Source organism: Pimephales promelas, chromosome 24, assembly GCF_988280905.1.
Source record: "Pimephales promelas chromosome 24, fPimPro1.hap1.1, whole genome shotgun sequence".
Lineage (NCBI taxonomy): Eukaryota > Metazoa > Chordata > Actinopteri > Cypriniformes > Leuciscidae > Pimephales > Pimephales promelas.
The window spans coordinates 26,005,912-26,030,930 of NC_142792.1; the positions used below are offsets into that span (position 1 = coordinate 26,005,912).

General features: G+C 38.4%; 1 protein-coding gene across 4 annotated transcripts; it reads left to right on the forward strand.

Moving 5' to 3' along the window:
• Nucleotides 1-1,599: 1,599 nt before the first annotated feature.
• On the forward strand, nucleotides 1,600-24,747 carry LOC148969300 (guanylate-binding protein 4-like). 4 transcript variants are annotated; one of them, XM_089126896.1, is made up of 11 exons: nucleotides 1,600-1,744; nucleotides 1,902-1,990; nucleotides 3,753-3,932; nucleotides 4,056-4,183; nucleotides 4,803-4,912; nucleotides 8,040-8,230; nucleotides 8,552-8,794; nucleotides 8,894-9,174; nucleotides 15,049-15,261; nucleotides 15,356-15,458; nucleotides 23,693-24,747. In XM_089126896.1, exons 2-11 carry the CDS (start codon nucleotides 1,906-1,908, stop codon nucleotides 24,121-24,123), a joined length of 1,965 nt encoding a protein of 654 aa, XP_088983022.1. In that variant the 5' UTR covers nucleotides 1,600-1,744; nucleotides 1,902-1,905; the 3' UTR covers nucleotides 24,124-24,747. The 4 variants fall into 4 exon arrangements, with proteins under 4 accessions (XP_088983022.1, XP_088983020.1, XP_088983021.1 ...); XM_089126894.1 differs by having other exon boundaries at nucleotides 1,600-1,739; nucleotides 1,822-1,990; XM_089126895.1 differs by having other exon boundaries at nucleotides 1,600-1,739.
• The last annotated feature ends 272 nt before the right edge of the window (nucleotides 24,748-25,019 follow it).

Genomic DNA, 25,019 nt, shown 5'->3' on the forward strand with positions numbered 1-25,019 from the left:
TTTGAAAACCCCTGATCTAAATTATTAACGGTCCACGCTGTATCAAAACTCCTCATATCTGATTTGTGTCATGTTAGTGTTTTGGAATATTTTCATTGGTTTCTATTGCAATTATGTTGCATAGATTGGCATACGCCAGTCTCAATGCACGTCTTGATTTTTATAGGCTATTGTAATTTATTGCTCAACCAGCACTTGCAGTAACTCATGCAAGTCTTGTTTCTTTTCTGTAAACATGTATTTCAAGTAGATTTGGGGCTAATGTCACTGCATTTTACTTACAACATGCTTAAAGGACAGACACAAGTATATGTGATGAGTACATGGTAAAGATAAACAGCCACATCTGTCTGGGTGAAAAGTGAAGTTGAATACTTTCTGATTTGACTGGAATTTAATTTGTTTATTTCAGTGCTATGGAGTTTTCCCCTCATGGAGTTATGCAGTCGAATTAAGGTGTATAAAACACCAAAGAGATATGTTTAGTATTATTTGAAATGTCTATCTGTAAATGAGACATTTGTACCAGTCGCACTAAGTAAAACGAAAGGTAATAAGGTTTTTAAGTTCAGATATAACATACACAGAGGGTTAAGCCCTCCTGCTCTCAGAAGCTGTGAACTCAATGCTAATTCCCACTGTTAGCAAATGGTTCCATCCATGTAAATCAACTTCTGCCCCCAGTAAGTCTAGGAGGGTGAACACAGTAAATTTCCACTGTGAACTCATGTTTACATATTAAATAAGGTCTGACTATATAATGAAATGCAACTAGAGGGTTCGTCTTCTCTTTGTTCCAGAACATTTTATATTTTGTATTGATTATCTTTGAACTGATGATAAATTTACCTGAAATAATAAGTTGTTACATTTGATTCTAACTGACTTTGATATTATTTTATTAGAGTTAAAATGGTTTAAGTCAAATATATTTAATGATGCACAGATATCATTAAAAACCTTTTCATATATGGAGTCAGATAAAATAACAAGAGAATACATATGAAAAAAACCTTGCATTGCAAAACCTTGCAAAAGACCTTGCATTAGTTTGCTTGGTTACTGATTGTGATCACACCCATTTCATTTGGTTAATCCCAGAATTCTTGGTTTGGTGTGGTCATTGTTTTACGAGGTTGTGTTTTATTGTTATGACTGTTATCTCATGCGTGTCCCTGCTGGATTTATTACAGAATGTTATGATTGACATGATTACTGCAACCACCCCAACACCTGAATATTGAACTCTTGAACTTTGCATTGCTAGCATCATGAACTACTAATTAATGTAATATTTTCCCCATTCTTTTCATGGTGTCTGATGCAAAAAAAAGAGGAAGGAAATTGTTTAATTAGAAGGAAAAAAACAGGTTATAATGATGACCTTTTTTGTGCTGTAACTTTCTGCAGTGTTATTCTTTGGCTTTTGTTGTTGCATAGCTCAGATGCCCCTTTGTGTAGTATAGTATGCCACAAAAAAAGGAAAACACTGTCACGTGTTTTCCAGTATGCAATTGCTAATTTTGAAAACGAAACCAAATGTTTAACTGCACACTATTTATGGTCAATTAAAGGTCAGTTATAGATGATAACCAGAGAGACACTTAGAGAACATGGACATCCCATAACTCACTCTAGACCAATTAGCCTTAAGGGGCTGGACCTAAAGGTGTCTAAAATAAAAAATGGGTAGAATAGAATGAAGCTACAACATAGAACTCAGATCGAGCTACTGTAAGGTAAGGTAGGGGATATTCAGTCCAGTTATACCAGTTTAAAATATGAAAATATAATACACATTTACAATTTCTTTAAAAATAGGTACATTAAGTTTCTGTGCATTGCAATATGCATCGTGGTGTGTCCGTTTCCCCCCATGTAAATGATGGATGCCGAACAAGAACCATGACTGGGAAGAGACAACGGCAGTCCGGCGATAAGAAGCCCCCCCCAAAAAAGACTCGAGATGAAGTGTCTGCACCACTTTCAGGTAGGCATATTTGCAAAATGGAAATGATTTGCAGAAGTAGAATGAAGTAGCAGTAGACTTGTAGTCAAGACCGCCTAAACTGAGACCAAGACACTACCAAGACCAGAGGGTATCGAGACCAAGACAAGACCAAGACAGACCAAGTTGAGACCAAAAAACAGACTAGTGTTGTTGAAGCTAAGCAATAACTTGTAAGATTTTGTTTTGCATTGCCTGTCTATCTCTGCCGATTTCGAAGTCTCCAAATGAATCCATTCAGCAACTTTTTAAAAACGAAATTATAAGCTTGAGTGCAGGATCCGAAAGGTGGTTGTTTTGTCGCTATGGTTACACACACACACACACACACCGTTGGCGGTGGGCTCAAAGTCATCCCAAAATCTCCTGAATGAAATTAAAACCCATCATCTCACTGATATGTGTTTTACTAAATATTAATACATCAAAAACTACATGATGCGTTTTTTAAATCAAGTGATAAAAGTGCTCATTGCCGCTGCGACGTGGCGTGGATACGGTGTTTTCTCGTGTGGCTTGCGCACACCGCACTGTCTTCACTCGGACGCGCGCTTCAATTCGTTGTGGATATCGTTGTGGATATTGTAGTATTGTATTCCTAAATCCCCCGACCACTATGTCGGTCTGAGACAGCGAGACCTAGACAAGACCGAGAGGTCCGAGACAAGACCAAAGACCGTCAAGGCAGCGACGAGACCGGTCTCGAAACATACATCACTAAGTAGGGGGTTAAGAGATCTGAAAATTGAAAGGTGTTTAACTCTATCAATCATTTTACACACAAGGGTGATCAGATTTCTGAAATGGAAACTAGGGAAATTTACTCAAGTGATCAAAATATTCTTAAAATCTCACTAGTTATCTATGAATTATTATTTTTTTATTATTATAATTTTTTTTTATTTTTTATGTAGCATTGTAGAATACTCTCCTTTTGCAAATAAAGACTATGCTTCTTGCAAATGTAAGCTGGGATCCTAAAATTGAGGAATCGGATACGGAATTCGAAGCTGCCTAAATAAAAACATTTAAATCTACAAATAAATGTTAAAATAAATGAACATTTATTACTAATAGAGCCAGTTTCGTTTGCACCATTCCTGGGTTTTAGGCTCCATGAAAGTGTCTCGCATGTTAGCGGTGTTCATTGCCATGGCATCCTCTTCATGGCTAACCTGCTCTGAGCAGATTATGTTCTGGGATAGAGATCTCAAACTGAAACAAACACATCTCGACACAATAAAGACTCCCTTGATCCAAATTTAAAAAATAAAATAAAAAAATAAACTGAAATAAAATCTCTATGGCAGAATGTATCATTACATTTTTACAACTTATCAATTCTGTATCAATTTGCATATTTACAACTTTGGTATCGACTTGGTACAAAGTACAGGTACTTTTGCCAACAGTAGGTAAAGGCAATTTTAACAGCACACCACATGGCTACGTCATGAAAATACTATTAAAAATTAAACACCTCCATGGAGTTCGCCTTGTTTCATTTCCTCTCCAACAACAAAGCAATTAAACAGGAATTATGTATACAGAAGTGGAAAGTAGGATATTTTGAATAACGTATAAAAACATCTTATCATAGCATCATACCACCAACTTTACAATATTTGGCCCGCTTGAGATGGACTAATTAGAATTTCTCAATCCACTTTAACATTTTACTTCTAGTACACTGCAATTACTTAAAGGTTTAAAATGTGTATCTGTTCAACAACTCCATTTCCAGTGGTCATGGATAAACCAGTCTGCTTGGTTGACACTGGGTCAGATGGGAAGCTGTGTATGCAGGAGTCAGCACTACAGATCCTGACGCAGATCCAGCAGCCAGTGGTGGTGGTGGCCGTGGTGGGTCTCTACCGCACTGGGAAGTCCTACCTGATGAACCGCCTCGCAGGGAAACAAACAGGTTAGAACTGTACAGCCAAAACTGAGGGCATCAAAAAGCTTAGGAGAAATATCATGCAGTTTAAATGAAGGACCTTACTTACCAAAAACCTCCCTCAATGACTTTTGTGCATGGCATTATCAGGGTTTGCATTGGGCAGCACCATTGAGTCCAAGACGAAGGGCATCTGGATGTGGTGTGTGTCTCACCCCACTAAAGCAGGAACCACTCTGGTGCTGCTGGACACGGAAGGACTCGGAGATGTACAAAAGGTGACGAAACATTTCACCCAGTTTTTGTAATTACTACAGTAAATATATAGTATGTTCATTTTTTTAAATTAAATAAATATGTCACAATTTCAGCCTTAATGAGCAATGTTGTAAACCACAGTTTTGAGTCATCTGGTGGTGGTTTCGTAAACTAATCCTATATGACTGGGTTGTATTTAACACTGTGTCTAGCGGAAGTCATACACACGCAAGTAATAGGCATTTTGGTTGAATACCTCCTGTACCTACAACATTTTGAAGATTAGCAACTTATTTCTCAACGAAACGACAGAGAGACCATATTTGTTCATTTATAATTATAAATCATTGTTGGGACCAATTTGGGAAGATTGTTGGTGGTGTTACATTTGCAAATGTACGCTATAAGCAACCCAAAATCACAGCGCTTGCTGAGTTCATGGGCAACACCATTAACTGTGAATTGAGTCGCTTTGAGACACTGAAAACAGTTATGATGAGCTTTTTTTGTGTGTAAATAAACAGTGACGTTTATTGGCCAAACAGAAAAACTTATTGGGCAATGCTGATCATTAAAAATGGCAAAAAAACAACAAACTTTTGGTCGACCCTTGTCCATAACTGTCTTTCTTATTCACAGGGCGACCCAAAGCATGACACCAACATCTTTTGTCTGGCTGTGTTGCTGAGCAGCACTTTGGTCTACAACAGTCGAGGGACGATTGACAACAAGGCTATATTGGAACTGCAGTATCCTTCTGACCATTTATAGTTACCAATATAGACCAGTACAAATAAGTACACTACAGGCCATGGGAGAGGATTTGTGAATGGCAGTGAAGCAACGCAACTGACACTGGTAAGTCATGTTAATGACAACATGGCAAATGTTGTACGTGCAGTTTACAATCATATTACACAGAATGTACTGTCTGAGCGGTCGTGTTCTCAAGTTTACTTTCTATAGTGTTATATTCATTAAATTTTTACCTAAAATTAGGTGATGTAAATAATATGGAGTGCTAAACACTCTCATCTAATGTCTGTTTCATTCATAGTGGAAGTCCACAAGTGAGACTCACAAAGACATAAATCTTATGATCTTCCAGGAAATACCTAACAAATGCAGAAATGCATTGCTGTACAAATGCATCCTGAGATTGCTGCAACTGAATAACACCCAGATAGAGACGGTTTGACTGATGAAACTTGAAGACAAACACGATTTAGATGATATTTGATTTATTTGTGAGATTTATCTTGTTTTCGTGAGAAAAATGTATATTTATAATGCAATAGCCTTTATCACATTACAGTAGGGCTGAAATTGGCAGTTAAAATCCTTTGGTCTTGGTTTAGCTTGTGTGTAAAAGAAGTTCAAGTATTTACAAGCTGTGTTAACTATGCATTTTGTGTCTAAGCAACAAGAAATTTGAAAATTGTATAGCCTCCACGTATGGATATTGCGCTAACTGTGTTGTGTTTAGGAAAAAATGGTCATAGTGATCTTGAAAACTGTAACACCATGATCTTGCAGCTGCATTAATCATTTTGGTTTATCCCCTTTTTTATTTTTACTCAATTCACATTAGCAATGCGAAGAAAATGTTAGGGATGTCCCGATACCACTTTTTCACTTCCGATACCGATACCGATGCCGCACCTTTGGCTTTTGCCGATACCGATATTAGTCCGATATTTTTTTTTCGTGGTCCGATGTGCCGTATACGGCCCACAGGGTGGTTTATAGGTTTAACTTTGTGAAAGACAAAACAAAACAAACACAAAAGTAAACATAATACATATCTTTGGAAAGCTGAGAAACTCGTGATTCGAACGACGCAAACCATTTTAAGATACAATCAACACAGCGGGCACAATCTGTCTCTTTGTCAGACCACCAACAGCCAAAACAAACCAACACAAACTGGAAGAAACTCACCAATTAGCCATCTGTTAGTCCACATTCCAACAAAAATGGTTTGGTTTCACTGTAAAGCGTCCATACAATCCAATTTGAAGAAGTTTTTAGTCCAAAACAATTGTATATATGAATAAACATCCATGGAATGTAAATAGTAGCATTTCGCGTTAGCCGACAGCGCTATCACAACTTCGACGCACTAATGCTACGTTCACACCGGACGCGAATAGGGCGTCAGGCGCGAATGATTTCAATGTTAAGTCAATGCAAGAAAAATTCCTGCGGCGCGAATGAGGCGTGGAGCGCGGCGCGGAAGACGCGAATACGCCTCATTCGCGCGTCAAGTTGGCGCGAATGGCGCGAATTGAACGTTGTGCATTCACGCGTTTGACGCGAATTCGCGTCTGCCGCCCGATTTGAAAAATCTGAACTTTGGCGTGAATTCGCGCCGCGTTAACCAATCAGGAGCCTAGCTGCTTGCTCACGTGGTGAAGTGTCTGGATGCTTCAATAAATTATTTTGTTAATATGACTAAATGCATGGTGGGATTATGCACAACAAAGCAAATGTTTCATCACTTAAAACATTATATCTATATGGAGACATGTTCATTTTGTATTGAATGTTATTCATTCCATATCTAGAAATAGTATTATGTTGTAAAGACAATCAACATATGTGCATAAATTCGTGTCTGGAGTCTGGACGTGAGAGAGAGAAAAAAATCACAGGACAGGTTAATAACTTTTGAAGGCTGGCTCTATTTATTATCAAAACAAAAATAAATGACAGCTAGATTAGATGGATGAGGGGCCGGGCGAGGGTGATCCTCGCTCAGATGCGGGACAACAGGTCATCAAACTGGGCGCGTGACAGGCGGAAGTACCGCTGACAGCGGCCGTCATCCAGCGCAGCTCCTGGAGCGAGCAAACGGTGAAACTCGCCAAACGGTTCGGCTCCGAAGGGTCCGGTGGACACAAATATACGGCGACGATGATCCCCACGCCGCTGTTCTGCTATCCAGAGTAAATACAGAGCGGTAACTCTCTTGATGAATGCTCGGTCGACATAAAAACAATGACCGCCAACGGATTTTGATTCTGACGCGCGTCACGCGCGTAAATTTCGCTTCAAACTTTACGCGCGCCAGTTTCGCTCTTGACACGCGAATTAACACTAGTGGTCAAGCGTCAAACTAGACGCGTCAGGCGCGAATTTGACGCGCGATTCGCGTCCGGTGTGAACGTAGCACAACACTATTGATCCGTCTAACTTCAGTTGAAACGTAAACATTGGAGAAAAAAGAATGTCAGAATGGCCGCTGACCCATGAACTATTGATTGACAGGTCATTTTAGCCAATCGGCGAGTGTTAGGGGTGTCTTCTAAACTCCAACAGCCAACGAGCGTGCCTGGTGAAGATCGGTACCTACCTCTCTTTGAGTGACAGTTTATCTATCCAGTTGCAATAGAGAATGAAATGACGCTATTTTCTGATAGCCAATGAATTTCTGAAAAGACTGAAATGCAGCTTTTGTGGGTGGAATCATCCGATTACATTAGAATCTGTGCGCAAAAGCGAGAGTGATTCTCTGCGCGCGTGTGCGTAAACACAACAATCATCACGTGACAGGCTGCGCCGCTAAACTGGATATCGCTCATATTTTTTTCTCCCCTCCGATCTCCGATCTAGCGTTCTGGGCCGGTATCGGCGCGATACCGATGCCGTGGATCGGATCGGGACATCCCTAGAAAATGTGTGATAACTTAATTACCTTATTCTTGCTGTTATGGTTTAATTTTGTGACCCAATCACTTCCTTTATAGCTAAGCTTGGTATTAGTGAAAAGTAATTAGCACTGTTGTTGTGAATTGGCCTAGTGACATTTAAAATGTTTAAACTATGCATCCTGAGTTTTTGGCACTTTGTGTTCATGCCTAAACAAACGGTCAGATATGTCACTGAACTAACAGAGTGCATTAAGGTCAGATCATCAGATGAGGATACCGACAATTCAAGCGAGTTTGTGAAGTTCTTCCCTAGTTTCATCTGGGCTGTGAGGGATTTCACACTGCAGCTAAAGATCGACGACAAAGACGCAACAGAGAACGAGTACCTTGAGTTTGCTTTGAAACTGAAACATGGCAAGTAAAAAAGGTTCCTCACTATCACAATGAATGTGACTAGCTTTTCAGTCTTAACGGTTTGTTAACAGATCTTTTATATTACTATTTTAAAAATCATAATTTATTGAGATAATATTTATCATTTCATAACATGTGGCTAAATCATTGTGGTAAATTGTTTGGTATTCAAGCTTACTATTTCCTATCTTTCAGCAATATATGTCCAGTCACAATTTAATACAGTAGTTCAGCCAGCTACACTGTACTCATAGAACAGACATGCTCTTCTTATCTTTTCTACAATTGAGAGCAGCTAGAGAATGTGCTCAAATTTTCTAGGAATTTCCAAAAGTGTGATGGAGCACAACTTGCCCAGGGAGTGCATCCAAAACTTCTTCCCTTCCAGGATGTGCATCACTTTCCCCTTTCCAACTGCCCCAGAGAATGTGTCTAATCTGGAGAGCTTAAATCTTGCTGACCTTTCCTCTGAGTTCTTGAAGGTCACAGATCATTTCTGCAAGATTGTCTTTGATGACAGCAATGTGAAGAAGCTGAAAGATGGAATCACAGTCACTGGCAGAGGTGATTAAGAAAAAAAATTTGAAGAGTCTGTATTTACAGATGACAATTGTTTAATAACTTTTCCGTAACTTTTCGTTTGACCTATTTTCATCTTTGAAGTTTTGGGGCATTTGGCAAAAACGTACGTGGACACCATCTCCAGTGGGGCTGTGCCGTGTCTGGAGAATGCTGTGCTCGCCATGGCAAATATTGAGAATGAGGCTGCAGTGAAGGAGGGGCTTCAAGTTTACAAGAGTGGAATGGAGAAGCTGAAAGACTCATTCCCTCTGGAACTGAAGGATGTGTCTTCAGAACACCAACGTCTCAGCAGTATGGCGACACAAACCTTCATGATGCGTTCCTTCAGGGACACTGACGGGGAGTGCCTGAAATCTCTAGAGGTAGACTGAATCTCTTCTCAGATTCCAGGTTCAGTTCATTTAGGATGATGCTGTGAACTGTTGACTCAGTAAACCTAGTGAAAAATATATATATTAAAATATATTTGAAATAGGTTTATTCTATGCTAATTATACTACAATTATATTTACATATTTATGTACTTCATAAAAATACCCTGCACTTTTATTTTTGGTATACTAAACTGTTATACTTTACCCGCTGAGGTCGAGTTTTTTTTCCACATAGCTGCAACATAGACTTAAAATACTGCATCATTAATGGCCATATAAATAAAATCAATACATGATTATAAACTATAGAGGGTCTTCTTTTTTATGTACACTCTTATTAACACCAAAACCTTGTGTTTTTGTAAAATAAATAAAATAAACAGGGTGCGTTTTCAGCTCACTCTGTCTCCGCAAAAAATCTTTCTGAAACGCATCCGAAAAATGAGCTGTAACTCAGTAAATACTTGTCACAGAGACACGAAAGATCTCTCTTTATGAAGCTGGAATTTTCTTCTTTTAAATGAAGTAATTTATATAAAAAGCAACTATTCTCAGTTGATATAATCTGTATGAAAAGAGAGAGATGTCAATCTTTTTCCTTTCACCTAATTATAGCGTATGACGTGTTAATGTGACCATGCCCACTGAGAGTGCGCGCTATTCAAACGCTAATGTTGAGGCAAGCCATGAAAACGCCCACATCAGCTGGGATAAAATATCCAGTTTATCACAAAACCTTTACCTTTTGGGGAGGAGTTATAGATCACATATCAACATGATATGGCATTGTTTCAGAAAAAAAGCTTCTTCTCGGTCTATTTGGACACAATAAATCGAAGAATAATTAGTAGAAATTTGGCAGGAGCACTCGTGTCTGTTTGACGTTTCACCTGAGCTGTACCACAACCGGGTCGAAAAAAAAAAAGTCTCATGTGAGAACTCCGGGGACCGGTCTTGCACGTGTTGTGTCGCGTTGTTTCATTTTCACATCTCACGTGTGTTTGTTGTGAAACGTAGTTTGCGTGCAGCGTGTTTAGAGGGAGTCTGTCGGCAATTTTTCCTATTGTAAAGTCATGCAGTGTGAAACCTTCTGTTGCCGATCAATCGTCCAGTGTGAACACAGCAGTGACTGAATGCTGGCCAAGATAGTCATGCAGTGTGAAAAGAACAGCGACCCGACTACTTCGAAAATCGTGCAGTCTGAACTTGGCATACATTTTTTCTTGTCTGACTCACCTGAATGAAAGGCTCATTATTATGTGGGTCTTTGTCTCTCTCAGGTAAAAATCACCTAATTATACATGATGAGGGCTGGCCTGTTCACGCCCATTCACAAACAAAAAATGTTTTTCACAATATAACCCAATTCACAGTTTTATGTGAATGATTAGGCAGGATGTTTTTCAGATCATTTTGAAGAAAGAACTCTAGGCAACAACATCCATTAGTCAAAAGTTTTGTGGACACATATTTCGTATGTGTTTTGTGGCCTTATTTCAGAAACTTTCATTTTTGTTTTTTTCAATAGCCAATTATACACAATATTCTCTCAAATATACAAACATGTACATATACATGTTGCTCATATATTATGGTAGCCCTGTTTGTGCTAAATATAGTGTAATTTTACCTGTGCCATTAATAGGTTTATAAGCAACTGAAAATAGCACAAATCTCACAGCATGTCAGAACATCTCAAGGACCCCAAAAACACCCTAGACCTCAGAGGGTTAAAGACTTAAAGGACAACTCCGGCAAAAAAAGGAACCTTTGGTCTAATTACACATTGTTACCTATTCAACCATTATCTGAGATTTGTTTTCATGATTGCTGAATGTAAATAGTTTTATCTCTAAAAACAGTGTAGCCTATAACGCTAGTATAACGCTAGTATATAGGGCATAGAGTAATGACAAATAAAAATCGCTTGTTATTACCACTAACAAGGCTCAAAATAGCCCCACAGTAACACGGTAGCATAATAAGGGTCCCTACATTCAAACCGAAGCATTGAGAACTTTGTCAGTGTCTAAACAGTTTAATAAGAAGATATTTTATACACACAGTCAACTTCGCGAATACAGGAAGAAGCCATCTTTGAAAAATAGTCTCTACCAGTCGATCTACGAACGCCGATCCAAGTGCGCTGAACTATGCAGAATCTCATATGGTCCATTGTTTCCGGAAGAAACACAAACACGAACTGTTTTCTTCTCTTAAATATGTACACGTAGCCTACTGTTCGCGCTCACCTTATCACCTTATTCACATCTCACCAGCGCACTTGGATCGGCGTTCGTAGATCGACTGGTAAAGACTAATTTTCAAAGATGGCTTCTTCCTGTATTCGCGAAGTTGACTGTGTGTATAAAATATCTTCTTATTAAACTGTTTGGACACTGACAAAGTTCTCAATGCTTGAATGTAGGGACCCTTATTATGCTGTTGTGTTAGTGTGGGGCTATTTTGAGCCTTGTCAGTGGTAATAACAAGCGATTTTTATTTGTCATTACTCTATGCCCTATATACTAGCGTTATAAGCTAAACTGTTTTTAGAGATAAAAATATTTACATTCGGCAATCATGAAAACAAATCTCAGATAACGGTTGACAAGGTAACAATGTGTAATTAGACCAAAGGTTCATTTTGCGCCGGAGTTGTCCTTTAATTAGAAGGCTTAACTGCCTCTGACATGTTTTCTCACTGTCACACACCTAACTCGGAAACTCTTAAGAAAATCCTAAGTTACCAAAACTCATAATTACATTCATGTACATTTTTTCCCTCATAAATACATTCTTTCTGACATGACTTGAAAACACCGTAACTGCAGAATCTAAACCTTGACCCCCATTGGCCTGCCCAACGTCCTACCATTTGTTGAACTAGAAGTTGACGTATCAGACCGCTATGCTCAATCTATGTTTCGAACACGTCATAAAGTAAATGCCATCACACTCACCAACAATCGGTTTTGCTTTACTTTTGCTAAGCAACCGACCTTACTAGAGTGCACCCTATTGGAATTCTGTGTTGCAGATTTGACATATTTGTCAGGAGGAAACCTTTAGAGTCTAAAAAACTAACTTGTCAGAAGGAAACCTTAGAGTCTAGAAACTCAGACATACCTGTGGTCACATAATCACTCACTCATTCAGACACACACCACTATTCACTAAAAAGAAACATGAAATCTACTCAAAAGCTCAATTTGGCTCACTACATACATGTATGTAACATGAACAATGCACAATTTGCAAATTAAATTATTTAATTTGTTTAATATTTAAGTACTACTTCAGTAATTTATTTTTGTTGAATCCTCTGTTGACCTTTTATGATTAAATATTCAATATAATGATCTGTAGTTCTACACTGTAAAATCTAATTATTTAGACTTACTTTAAAAAAGCAAAACTAATTGCCTTTATAAGAATAATATGTTGTCCTGAAAAATGCTTAATGAGTTGAAACAAAAACATTTGAGTAAAAATCAACATCACTTTAACATCACTAAGTCTGCTTATGTGATATTATCTTCATTTTTTTCAGTTTTAGTGACAAGTGATCATTTAAGATGACTTTGGGAAATGAGTGAATGCAAACAGAGAAAATAACTGCGGAAATTAGTGAAAAGTCTATTAAGAATTGACCTGCCTCAAAAACCTTTCTTTTTTTTTTTTGCTTGACAAAATGGCACTCAAACCAATCAATTCATCTGAACCAAAAAGTGTTATTTAGATTCACTGTTGGATTTTTACTTGTCGAGTATAAAAATAGTATATACAAGTTTAGAGGAAATGTATTTCAAGTTCCCCAAAAAATATATAATCATGAAGCTTAATAATTATGAGCTTTTGCTTTTCAATAATTTACACACACTTTTAATATCAGGTAGGCTATTGCTTAATTCAATTCAAATTTATTTCTATAGCACATTTCACAATTTTGCATGGTTGCAAAGCAGCTTTACACAAATAGAAAGTAGATAAATTATGTAATAATGACAAAATAACATTATAGTCAGTTTGAAATGGTTAAAAAAATTCACATACTTAATTTTTTATTTTCTTTTATGCTCTTTTATTACTTTAGTGTATTCCTAATAGACTCAAATGAACCTACTGTAACACACTTTTCCCATTAATGGTACTTTAATGCCCCATTGCACTTGTGGACTTCAGCTCTTTGGCCTGTTGAAATATGATGAATTATTAAACTAATTATTAATATTATCCTGAACAGTCCTCAAAAATGACACAAAAAGTTACAATTTCAAACAAATTCATAAACGTTAACTGCATGAAAAGTAACAACTTAACATGTATTCAAATAATTTTAATTCATGTGTCGCATTTAAATTTGCAGTGAAATACAAGACTTTTATTGCGTTTTACAAAAGGAGCAGGCCATTCTGCAGAACATCTAAGAGTTGAAGCCCGCAGAGACAATCGGCAGAGAAATGTTATGGATGGCACAAGCAGTTCTGCATGTTCACATTCTTCCAAACGAACGGAACTTGTCTGTGTTAGTGTGGCATAAGAATAAAACTTTATGCAGGTTAAAGCAATTGCTTCCTGCAGCGTTAATGAAAGATCATGTCAGATAAAAGGGCAAAATATTCTGCAGATGATATTTAATGTTGTGTCTGCTGTCTTTATTTCTTCAACAGCTTCAAATTTAACGCACTTTCATGTTCTATAGCTACAGTTTTGCTTTTATGTTCATGTACCACTTATGCGCCAATATTGAGACTTTACTCTGCGATTTACAGTCCTTAAATACATAATATTTGTGCGGTCATTGATGGAAAAATTTCTTTGCTTAAACTAGTACTTGTAACAGTATAAAAAGAACACAAAGTAACCCCCATTTTGCGTAATTTATATATCTGTGCTAATATATAAATACCATATAATGATAAGAATATAACAATATACTATACATAATGTATATCTGTGCAACTTGTAAAACTACTGAGTTTGTGTCGCAGCAACCCGTGTTCAATTCCAGTCCGAAGGGTCTCCCACAGTATATCTGTGAGTTATTGGTATACTGTGATTATATATATATATATATATATATATATATATATATATATATATATATATATAAAAGGTAGATTCTTAAACTGTGCCATTATTTATATTAAAAAAATTGTTGTATTTGAAGAACAGAATATTAGTTATAATCAGTAATGTATGTTCAACACTCTTACAGTGTTAATGGGTTGCAATTGTTATGTCACCAAAATACATTTGAAGTTTTTGCTGAGTGAATTCTGCATTTCAAAACTTAAATACAATAGTATATTTAAAGTGTACTTGGAATATTGTACTTAATTAGTTTAAAGTGTACTTAGCACAAACAAGTGTATTAAATACAACTTAAGTTGAACTTAAGCACTAGTTTTGGACAACTAAAATGCATTTAGTACAAAATTAATTGTTCCAATTTGATAGACTTAAAATATTCCAATTTATAGTGGGCCACAAATAAATGTAGTTACACTAAAGTACATGTAAATATTGTGCTTAAGTATACTAATAATATATTTTATACTATGAAATATATTATATTATATATATATATATATATATATATATATATATATATATATATATATATTTTTTTTTTTTTTACCAAGGAACACTCTGCAAACCAACTTAAAAATGAAATGTTTTTATGGTTGTTGATTCTGAATACTTGTTGCAAATGCAGTATTGCAATGTGATTATTTTGCCCCCCTCTTCTGGGGTTCAGTGGTACGAAGAGATGTTAAAGTGTACACTACAGATTGCTGAAAGGTCCACTGATCCAATGGAGAACTGCTACTGACAAGCTTTATGTTATGTTTTTAGGAAAACATTAATAAACTATTTGATGGATACCTGTGCCAAAACGAGCAAGCTTCAAAGAGACAATGTGAGGATCTCTTGTCATCCCTCTCAGCACCAATGATAAAAAATCTGAAGCAGGGCTTCTATGCTAAAACTGGTGGCTATGATCTCTTCTGCAAGGATCTGGAGGACATTGTGAAGAAATATAACAGCCAGGCCAATAAAGAAGTCAAGGTTGTGCCCATATACGACAACATCACAGGAACATGACCTCTCTCATCATCATCATCTTCTTCATAATCACAATTTCTTTCCTGTATTTCAATAGGCTGAAGAGGTCCTACAGGAGTTTCTCAAGCAGAAGTCCGTGGATTCTAAAGCCATTCTGCAGGCTGACAGGAAACTGAGTGCGAAGGAAAAAAAGATTATGGGTGAGGATTTTTAAGTCATAAAATCCCAGTTTCCTTGTTAGGTGTTCAAAGGTTCAGGTACTTGTGAGAGTGCTGCTGCACACTGAAGGACACATGGACAGGTGGGCCAAGGGTCCAAGAACAGTTATGCTTTCAGAGCACAGATAATCTTATTCAGACAACATCTGCAGTTTAGATTATAGAGGGGCTGCTTATGCCATTTTCATTGTTAATAGAGATCAGTGGGATCAATATCCATGCAATCTATATCCATCAATACCATCAGGCTCTAATTTATTGTTTACTGTAATTTATTAGCCTGGATGCCAGCCCGAACCCCACCCACAACATTTTTTGGTCGGGAGTTCGGTCTGGACTCGATCCATTGAGGAGTAATTATGATCAGTCAAAAAATAAACGGGCCAATCAAATTGCCAGGGCGGGCTTTATACGATGATGGACAGATGATCTGCAAGGATGTAATCATCACGCTATCAAAGAGCGTTTAACTGGTTTCCCTCAGAGATGACTGCAGCTGGAGAATTGAGATGTATAGATTCCTCTGTCGCGTCTGTTGTAAAATAAATCGACAGCGCATTCATTTTAATAGACAAACAGAGAACTGCAATCAAGGCATTTGTCGATCGGAAAGTCCTTCCTACATGATTCGGGAAAAGTGTAACTTATCAGCTGGCTCCGATGGTTGCTAAGAAGATGGGACTTAATGAAAAGCCTGCGCTATGCAAAGTAGTTGACTTACTGCGTTGCTCTGATTGGATGTAGGTCTACCGACTATCCAATTGAGTGCAGAGTTTGTTTTTTTCCTGGTTCGGTTAAGACACGCCTCATAATCAAAGCCCTATGGAGCAGTATCAGACTCATATTCTCACTGGAATATGAGTATGACGAAGTCAGGCTAGTAATTTATTGTTTATTATACCATGGTCTGGGTGAATACTCGATTCTGATTGGCTGCAGGGTGTCCGTTAAAAAGTGATAGAGGACACCTAGTAAAGTAGTTCTGGTGAAACTGCCTGTTTACCATTCGAAATGAATAAATAAATGCGCTGCCCACAACAGCTGTGAGTAACCATAGCAACAGGCAGTCAAAGTATCCGTTAACAATTTGCTCTATCAAAACAAACATCTAACGTTATTCTACAAAAGAACCAATCATATGCCATAGACATAATATCTTGTGTTCTTATTGGCCATGTCACATGTGAGTAATACGATATAGCTCTGGAGAGTTCAGAGTTCAGTATGCATCCAGCGAGATAAGAGTGAGCACTTTGCCTGTGTGATTTTGAGTTAATAAATCCTCATGATAAAACGAATTCAGCGTGCACCTCCTTCCATCGTAATATGAACAAAAGCTTTACAAGTTAGATATTACATAGCCTACTAATACAACAATGAGTGACTTTTTCGTCAGTCTCTCACGGACTGACAGAGCCCAGTAAGCCCACAGACTGCTCTCGCATCGATGTCACCGACATTATTTGACGGATCTCCAGTCCAGCATCGGAGAGTCGATCTACAGCAGTGGTTAGTGTAGACTAGTGTAACACATAGTGTTTTATGTGTAATAAAAAATAACTATGCCTAACGTTACCTTTGTGTTTCATGAAAAAAAGCATTTTTGAACCTGAAGGGTTCTAGGCTGAGCGGACTATATCTCAAGTTACTAAATAGGCAAGTTATTATTTAAAAAAAAACTAGATTTAGCCTAATTAAAATATAAACTAATGTTTTAAAAATGTTTTATTTGGCAAGTGACCATGGTATAAGCGGGTTAATGCCCTCCGAGGTGTCCATTGTCAGGTTTTAATGGACTTGGGGGAAGATAAAGGGGAACAAGAGGAAGATAAAGTTCGGTGTAAACCATTAGTGGATAGAAGTGGTTTACGCACAAGTAAGCTAACATGATCACAAAACAGAGGCTCTTTCTCTGCATCCAGAGAGACTCTTTCTTTTGATATATTCACTGTTTAAATAATAATCTAAAAAAATATTCTGGAGGTCAGAAATGTTGGTGGTGGCTAGCAAATTAAAAATGCTCTGGTTAAATTGTGTATTAGTATGTTTAGAATCATTAGCATATTTCATATAGCATATATAGCATATAAAGCAATTAATCATATTATTTATCATATTAAAACAAATATTACCATGCATAATCTATCTGCCTTGATAGTGTCACACTCCAAACGAGAAGTGTGGTGCCATGTCAGCATACGCATGAACGCATCCAGCTACGACTCAACATCCTTCCACGCCACTCACATAGTTCCCTTTCAGTCGAGAACGTCAGACGTAGTCACCGACGACTGAATGGGGATCAAGCCAGGGAGCCAATCGTCTTCGAGTACTATTGAACGAGCCAATGGGAATTGCGTGCGTGATGACATCACACACTCCGCCCCTTTACGCGGCTATAAATACTGAAGTGGATGCCGGCACTAGTTGCTTTTCGCTTTGGAGCCGATTTTTCTGATGTCTCTGAAGAGTGCTGTTGTTATTCAACAAGAGAGTGTGTCGGCACTAGTTTTATGAGTGAATCCCAAGGTGACCGTGGCAGAGCGTTGCGCCCTGTGTGAACAAAAGATCACCCCGGCCTGCCGCCAAACCCTCAGCCCGTGTTCAGACCTTCAGGTCCACTAACACCGACTGAGGGGGAATATACAGAGGGCATGCTTTAATAGAGGCCTGGGCGACCTCCGACTGCATTAGTATTCGTTACCTCAAGTTGGCAGTGCACCTCGCTTTGAGCCATCGCCGCTCAGCGAGCTGGTACTGGTCTGCTTTATCCTCTGGGGCCTATGTCTGGTGCTACTGCACTGCAGATACCACCCCTGAGCCACTGCAGGCAGTGAGTTAAAAATTCTGTGTTTCCAGTTCTTCTGCTCACATGGTCTCTAATAGAGAGTAGGGACTTGCTCACTTTTGGTCAAAGACTTGTGCCTGGAATTCGGTCCGTCGACCTGTTCCAGTTGCGGTGTGTATACAGCAGTGCAGAGATCGTTTCCGTACCGAGTCTATTTCTGCTGTGCTGCAAACGCAGAAATAAAGTGACAGCGCATGGTTCGAGGTCAAAATGAACTCAGATTGACCTCGAAATGTAGTAGTTTCACATAAATGCATTTAATTCAATAAAATGTAGTAATCTCTCCATAAATGTATTTAATTGTTTCATCTTTTTACTTTAAGACATTACTTCTTAATATATACAGAAGTAATGCATGGAATTGTATGCATTCGTTGTTTAAATTGTGTTTACACGTGCATGCGTCCATTGAAGTTTGTAAAAGTGTACAAAGAGAATCGCATAGGGTGAACATTTTGATTGCCAAAAACCAGGACACATGGCCCAGCAAACAAATGATACTTGAAGTTTACTCAAAAATGCCTTGTTAATTTCAATACATTTAAAATATCCCCTCTGTGGATAGAAAATTGTTATATTAAGACACATATTCAGATAGGCTTCTTAGAGGTTACTCAACATGTTTTATAATGACAGGTTAAAAAAATAATGAAAGAAATAATGATAAAAAAATAATGTCTCTTCTGTATTAGAAAAAATAAATATATAAATATTAATTAACTAAAAGAAATACCTTCAAATTGAACAAAAATACCTCTCACAAACTTAAATAAACTAACTAGTTTTCTTCCTCTTTATCCTGTTTTTCATCCTCATCCTCCTTGTTTGCCCATCTCCTATATTTTGCTGTAAAGCTGATCTTTCCCAGCGTTTTTTTTTTTTTTTTTTTTTGGAAAACCAGGACATCACTTTTTAAAAAATGGCCAGGATGTGAAAAGAGAACATGTCCTGGGATAACACTGTTGGTCACTGGTCACCCCATTGCTCCATAACTTCTGAATTTGAAATAAAAATAGTGATTGTTTGTGGTACAGCTTACACACTGCAAACGCAGCATCTGTGAAAGCACTTTAGCGCGTGCTGCTCCTGTACCGGATACGCACCGCATACGCACTGCAAACGGAGTATGTGTGAAACGGGCGTGAGACCCCGGCCTGGATATGTGCCCAAGGTTCCTACCTCTCCCTAAGAGGGACCAGGTGTTGAACCTGCAAGCGCTGCCTGGAGGCAGACCCAGCCCTGGCTTTTCTCTGTTCATCTGCTCCATTGCAGTTTTACATGCACAGAATGCAAATCCTGGACCTCAGACTGGATTTTGTCTGTTACAGAAACCAGCAGAAGGGAAGGCTGTTTCCAAGCAGAGGTTGGCCCACTATGGTGGTTGCCTTCCTCTTGGTCACTGTGAAGCTGCTTTGATACAATCTGTATTGTGAAAAGTGCTATATAAATAAATGTGACTTGACTTGGTGAGAAAGTTTCTCAAGGTGCACATGCTCAAAGGGTGGTGAGCTCCTCCTAAGTGAGAGTATTGCTCCCTCCTTGGTGTTGACACAGAGTGCCTTGCTAACAGATCTTAAATAGAGTTGGGGGCTGAGGGACATCCATCATGTTCGCTAGAAAACTACTTCCCGTGGGCTCCCTTCATATGAAGCCAGTTTGTGTCGGCTTGCGGCACCAATCCCCTTTTTAGTCGAACCCTGTTGAGTTCCTCCATACCCTTCGGCAATGGACGTGGCGGGACATCCAAAGCCAGGCCTATCACTTGTATGCACTAGTGGAACCTGTGTTAGGCTGGGTCTATTTGCTGTGATCCCAGCAGTGACTTCCCTGGCCTAAGCCCTGTCCCTTTCCCGCCTTAAATTGCAGGGGGATCTGGAGGCTTTTGTCTAGGCACTGGAAAGTTGCAGCTTTAGTAGAGTTTTCAATGGTTATCCCCATTCAGTCGATATCGACTACGTCTGACGTTCTCAACTGAAAGGGAACGTCCTGGTTGCATATGCAACCCACCCTTCTCTGAAAGAGGGAACGGAGGACATAGTCCCCTTGACACTACCGCTGAACCACCGCTGACTCCGAGTTACACTTGGCTCCACAGCGAAAAAGCAACTAGTGCGTGCATCCACTTCTGCGTTTATAACCGTGCCGTGGGGGCACACATGCCAATTCCCATTGGCTCGTTCAATAGTACTAGAAGACAATTGGCTCCCTGGCGTGATCCCCATTCAGTCGACTACGTCCTCCGTTCCCTCTTTCAAGGAATGGTGGGTGGACATTTTTCATTTTTTATTACAATTTTCCCAAATTAGCTCTAAAGAAATATTAATGATCAATCATAACTTGTCATAATTGATTATTAATATTTGGATCAATTAATAGAAATAACTTATTGTTGTAAAATTAATATTACAATCAATCCACCTGTTCGTCCCGTGAGCACTCAGGCCTCTATTTTAATGATCTGAAACGTAAGTATCAAGCGCGAAGCTCAAGTAACTTTGTGGGGGGGGGTCCTGGGGACTGTTGCTATTTTACCGGCGGGATAAATAACTCTTGCGCCTGACGCAAGTTTAAAAGGGGTTGGTCTGAAATAGCTTCATTATTCATAGGTGTGAGCGTCATTCAATCAGAGCGTCATTCAACATACCCTTTAAGAGCAGGTGCGCATGTTGCATGGTGGATTGTTATTATTATGGCGAATTTACGAGGCGTGCGCCAGGAGCGTTCACAGCCGAGGAGACCGACGTTCTTGTCAAGGCAGTGAGAGACAAAGAAGTAACGTTGTATGGGGATGGGAAAAACCCACCCAAATCAGCGTCAGTTAAACAGGCGTGGAAGGAAAAAACTGCATTTTTACATCTTCATGGACACCACAATGATTTCCCTCATGTGTTAACATTTTCCTTGTAATAATGTATGATTTCCAAAAATACAAATGGTGTTACAAATACAAAATGTTCATATCCGGGGGAGGGAAAAGTCTTTCTTACTGTATAGTACTAATAAGAGCCTAGTCAAAATCTAAATTGTAAAACAAACTTTATTGCAAGCAGAGAATCAGATACATGCATAAGTTAAATGATAAGTGACAGAATGAAACTGGAAGCAGGAAATGGAACTATTTAACAGCAATAAAACCAACTTATCTAATCATAGTCATGGTAACCAAGACCCTTCCTGTCCTTGTTGGGAGGATGAACCATAGATCCCAGAATGAGTTTTAACCCTCACTAAAAAAAGTTAACGGAGATGGAGAAGCAGAATGCGCAGCCTGTTTATTTTCTTTTTTACAAAAGCACAATGTTTTGTTTCGATTGTAAGTGGCCACATGTTACGACCTCTCATAAATAAGCTTCAGCTCTGAGAAAAGGGAGACTAGGTAACATAAATAGCCAAATCCATTAAATTGGTTTATTTACTCACAACAGACGTCATAATAACGAACATACCAAACACTGGACAAACTGAAATTAACAGACAACAACTAATAGCAGAAAAAGAAACGAAACAAAAACTAAAGAAACACTTGTTTGCTGGCTAGCCCACAAGATCTGTCGCCGGTTTCTTTCTCCTCCTCGTTGGCGCTTATATAACTCAGCTCTGTCAATCAGCTGCTCAAATCAAGAACAGGTGCGTCCACCTAAGAGAGAAAGAGAGAGAGAGCGCACACGCTCCAAAGAGAGAGCAACGCCAAGAACAAAAACGGAGGGACCAAACAAAGAAAACGTAGAAAGTAGACATTTTATAATTTATTTTGTCTTATTTCATAAGTATGTATGACCATAATTTATGTATTTTAAGGCTATTTTGCTGCTATGTGAAAAAAAAAATCGAGCAAAACATGCCGGTGCGTTTGTCAACCCCAGAGGGTTAAAGATTTTTTGTTAATTATAACAAATAATTGTGACTGATTTGTCTCAGTCGTTACAGTACCTACTAGGGGTGGCACGGTACATGAAAAAACACCCGAACCGTTCGGTTCGCTTGTCTCGGTTCGGAGCGTGTGTGCGTCTCACGGTTCGACGCATGCGCAATGTAACCTCGTGCCCGTATGTGACGTGTGTTTTCTTTTCGCGCGACATAAACTTGTTCGACGTGGACCGGCGCTGCACAGCCACAGAGCGACCGGTGAATAACATCAGTCTAGCGCGAGTCGGCTCCGTATGCATTCATCACTTTCGCGGTATTTGATGTCATTACCGATCGCTCTGTGCAGCGCCGGTTCAAGTTAGTAAACAAGCCAGTAAAAGTGGAGTATGGAGCGCTGCAGGTCACGGCACGCGGAGAAATGGCAAGTGGGAGAGATGAGGGAGTTGGAGGATGCGCCAGCGTCGTATAAGTCTATGGTATAAGTCCGGTGTGTGGGAACATTTTGGATTTCATGTTATGATATTTTAATTTAACTACAGTGGCACTTTATGTATAGATAAGAGCTTCAGTCATACGTTTCCAAACCCTGCACTTTAATTTTAAGTTGAAAAAAGTACCCTCACATTTTGGGAATAGAAGCATTGTTGATAGTACTGTTTTTGTGTTGAGGTTGAACTTAAATTTCACTTTATGTTTATGGCCTTTGCTATTGCTATAGCTAAATTATCTGTAGGCAATGAGGTTTCATGTATATTGACATTTAAAAGACAGTGTTTTAAGAGTTCCTCTCTTTTTCTTTTAAAAGATAGAATTTTGGTAAGAGCTACAAAAGTTAGCAGTTGATACATGAAAGTTAATTTCTTTGTGTAAATAAGATTTATGTGATAAAAATGCACAAGTTCTTGTAGAGATAGTGATACACATTCTCCTTTTTTTGCCAAATAAACAAAAAGCATGTCAATTTCTTCTCTCTTGCTGTATCTAAATCTCACCTAGCTTTCCTCTGAGATAGTCCAAAAATGTGCTTAAAGTCAAAGAGTCAAATTCAGTTTGTGCATGATTGCATGAATATAATATATATATATATATATATATATATATATATATATATATATATATATTTTAATACTGTATCCTAAAGTGTGGATAATTAAGCTATATATCACATGCTGAAGTACATTTCTGGAGTGTTAAAGATTAAAAGAAAAAAATAACAAGAACCGTACAGAACCGAAAACCGTGACCCTAAAACCGTGATAGAAACCGAACCGTGGGTTTTGTGAACCGTGCCACCCCTAGTACCTACTGGCATCATCGGCTGTAAAATAGATTGCGTATAGACATTTGTTCTGTAACAAGTTTGCTATTTTGTTAGAGGCTTGAAAAAGGTTTTTTTTTAAAGTATGACCAATTTTAAAGTAAAATAGAGCCCTTAAACATCATGGTTTGAGTTTATTCTCTCATCTGTTTTCTTCCTTCTTTTTTGCCAATGAATGACCAGAGGAAAAAGAGAAAGCAGCCCTCCTGATGCAGGAAATCAAAGCAAAAGAGGAGAAGCAGCGACAACTGGAAGAGAAGATGGAAGCAGAGAGACAGAGTAACGAAGAGAGGATGAGACAGATCAAGGAGAAGATGGATGAGGAGCTTAAACTCCAGAGAGAGGAGAGTGAGCGTGCCATGAACTGCAAACTGAAGGAACAGGCTGATCTGTTGGAGAAGGGCTTTAAGGAGAAGGCAGACAAGATGAGTCAGGAGATAGAAGAGTTCAAGAAACGAAACACTGAAGCTGAGATTAAAAGAGCTAAAGAGTCTGCAGCAATTCGAGACAACATCAACAGGAGACATGAGGAGACTTTGGCTATGATGATGAACCACCACGAACAACGGATGGAGGCCATACTGCATAAAAAAGATGACTGTTGTATTATCTGAAATGCTTTAATTCCTTGATAATCATTGAACAGGAAATGATAGATTTCACTTCAAATGCTTGTTTGTCTAGTCTAAATGGCCTATAGTTATGATCCGTCATAATCAAGTTTATTTGATCTTGCTTATTATAAAATAATATATAGTTACATTATGAAATGGATACATGTATATCCACAAAATCTTGAAAAAAATATGGGATTGTGCTCACCAAAGGAATACATGTGAAAGAACAGGTAATAAGTGATAATTAAATACTAGAAATAAATCTGGAGGTTGTTTAAAAAGAAAGAAAGAAAATACATGCTCAAGATGCGACTTGAAATTCTACATGTGTCATTATTCATTTATTACATTGCTCTCTGGAATGCTTAATTCTGATTGGTCAATCATGCCATCTAGTGGTTTGTTATCCACTGATAACAACAGGTAACTCTGATACCATAGGTTTGACGGCCCCCATTTATTACACATATACATTGCTTCCATGAACAAATTTAGAAAGCTGTCATTTAAAGTGATTCTGTTTCTTCTTGGATTAAACTGCTTAATTCATGATTCTTAATGAAGGTTTTGAAGCGTCAGAGTTAAGGGTGAATAGACTTTCAATGGAGGGACAGAAATCTCCCCGATTTCATTAAAATAGGCTATTTTTGTCACCATCCTTGGACTGTCTGTGTTTTGATTCACCACGTGTCCCCCTCGTCTGAGTTCTCCGCCTTCATCTGTTACCATGGACACTCATCACCTCCCGCACAGCTGCCTGTCATTTTGTAATCACCGTCACTGTGTATTCAAGTTCCTGCCTGTCTTCACTCCCTTGTCCGGTATTGTTCGTGTTATGTGTTACACGCTGTCTCCTGCCCGCTTTATCTACCTGTTCATGAGTTTTTTGTAAC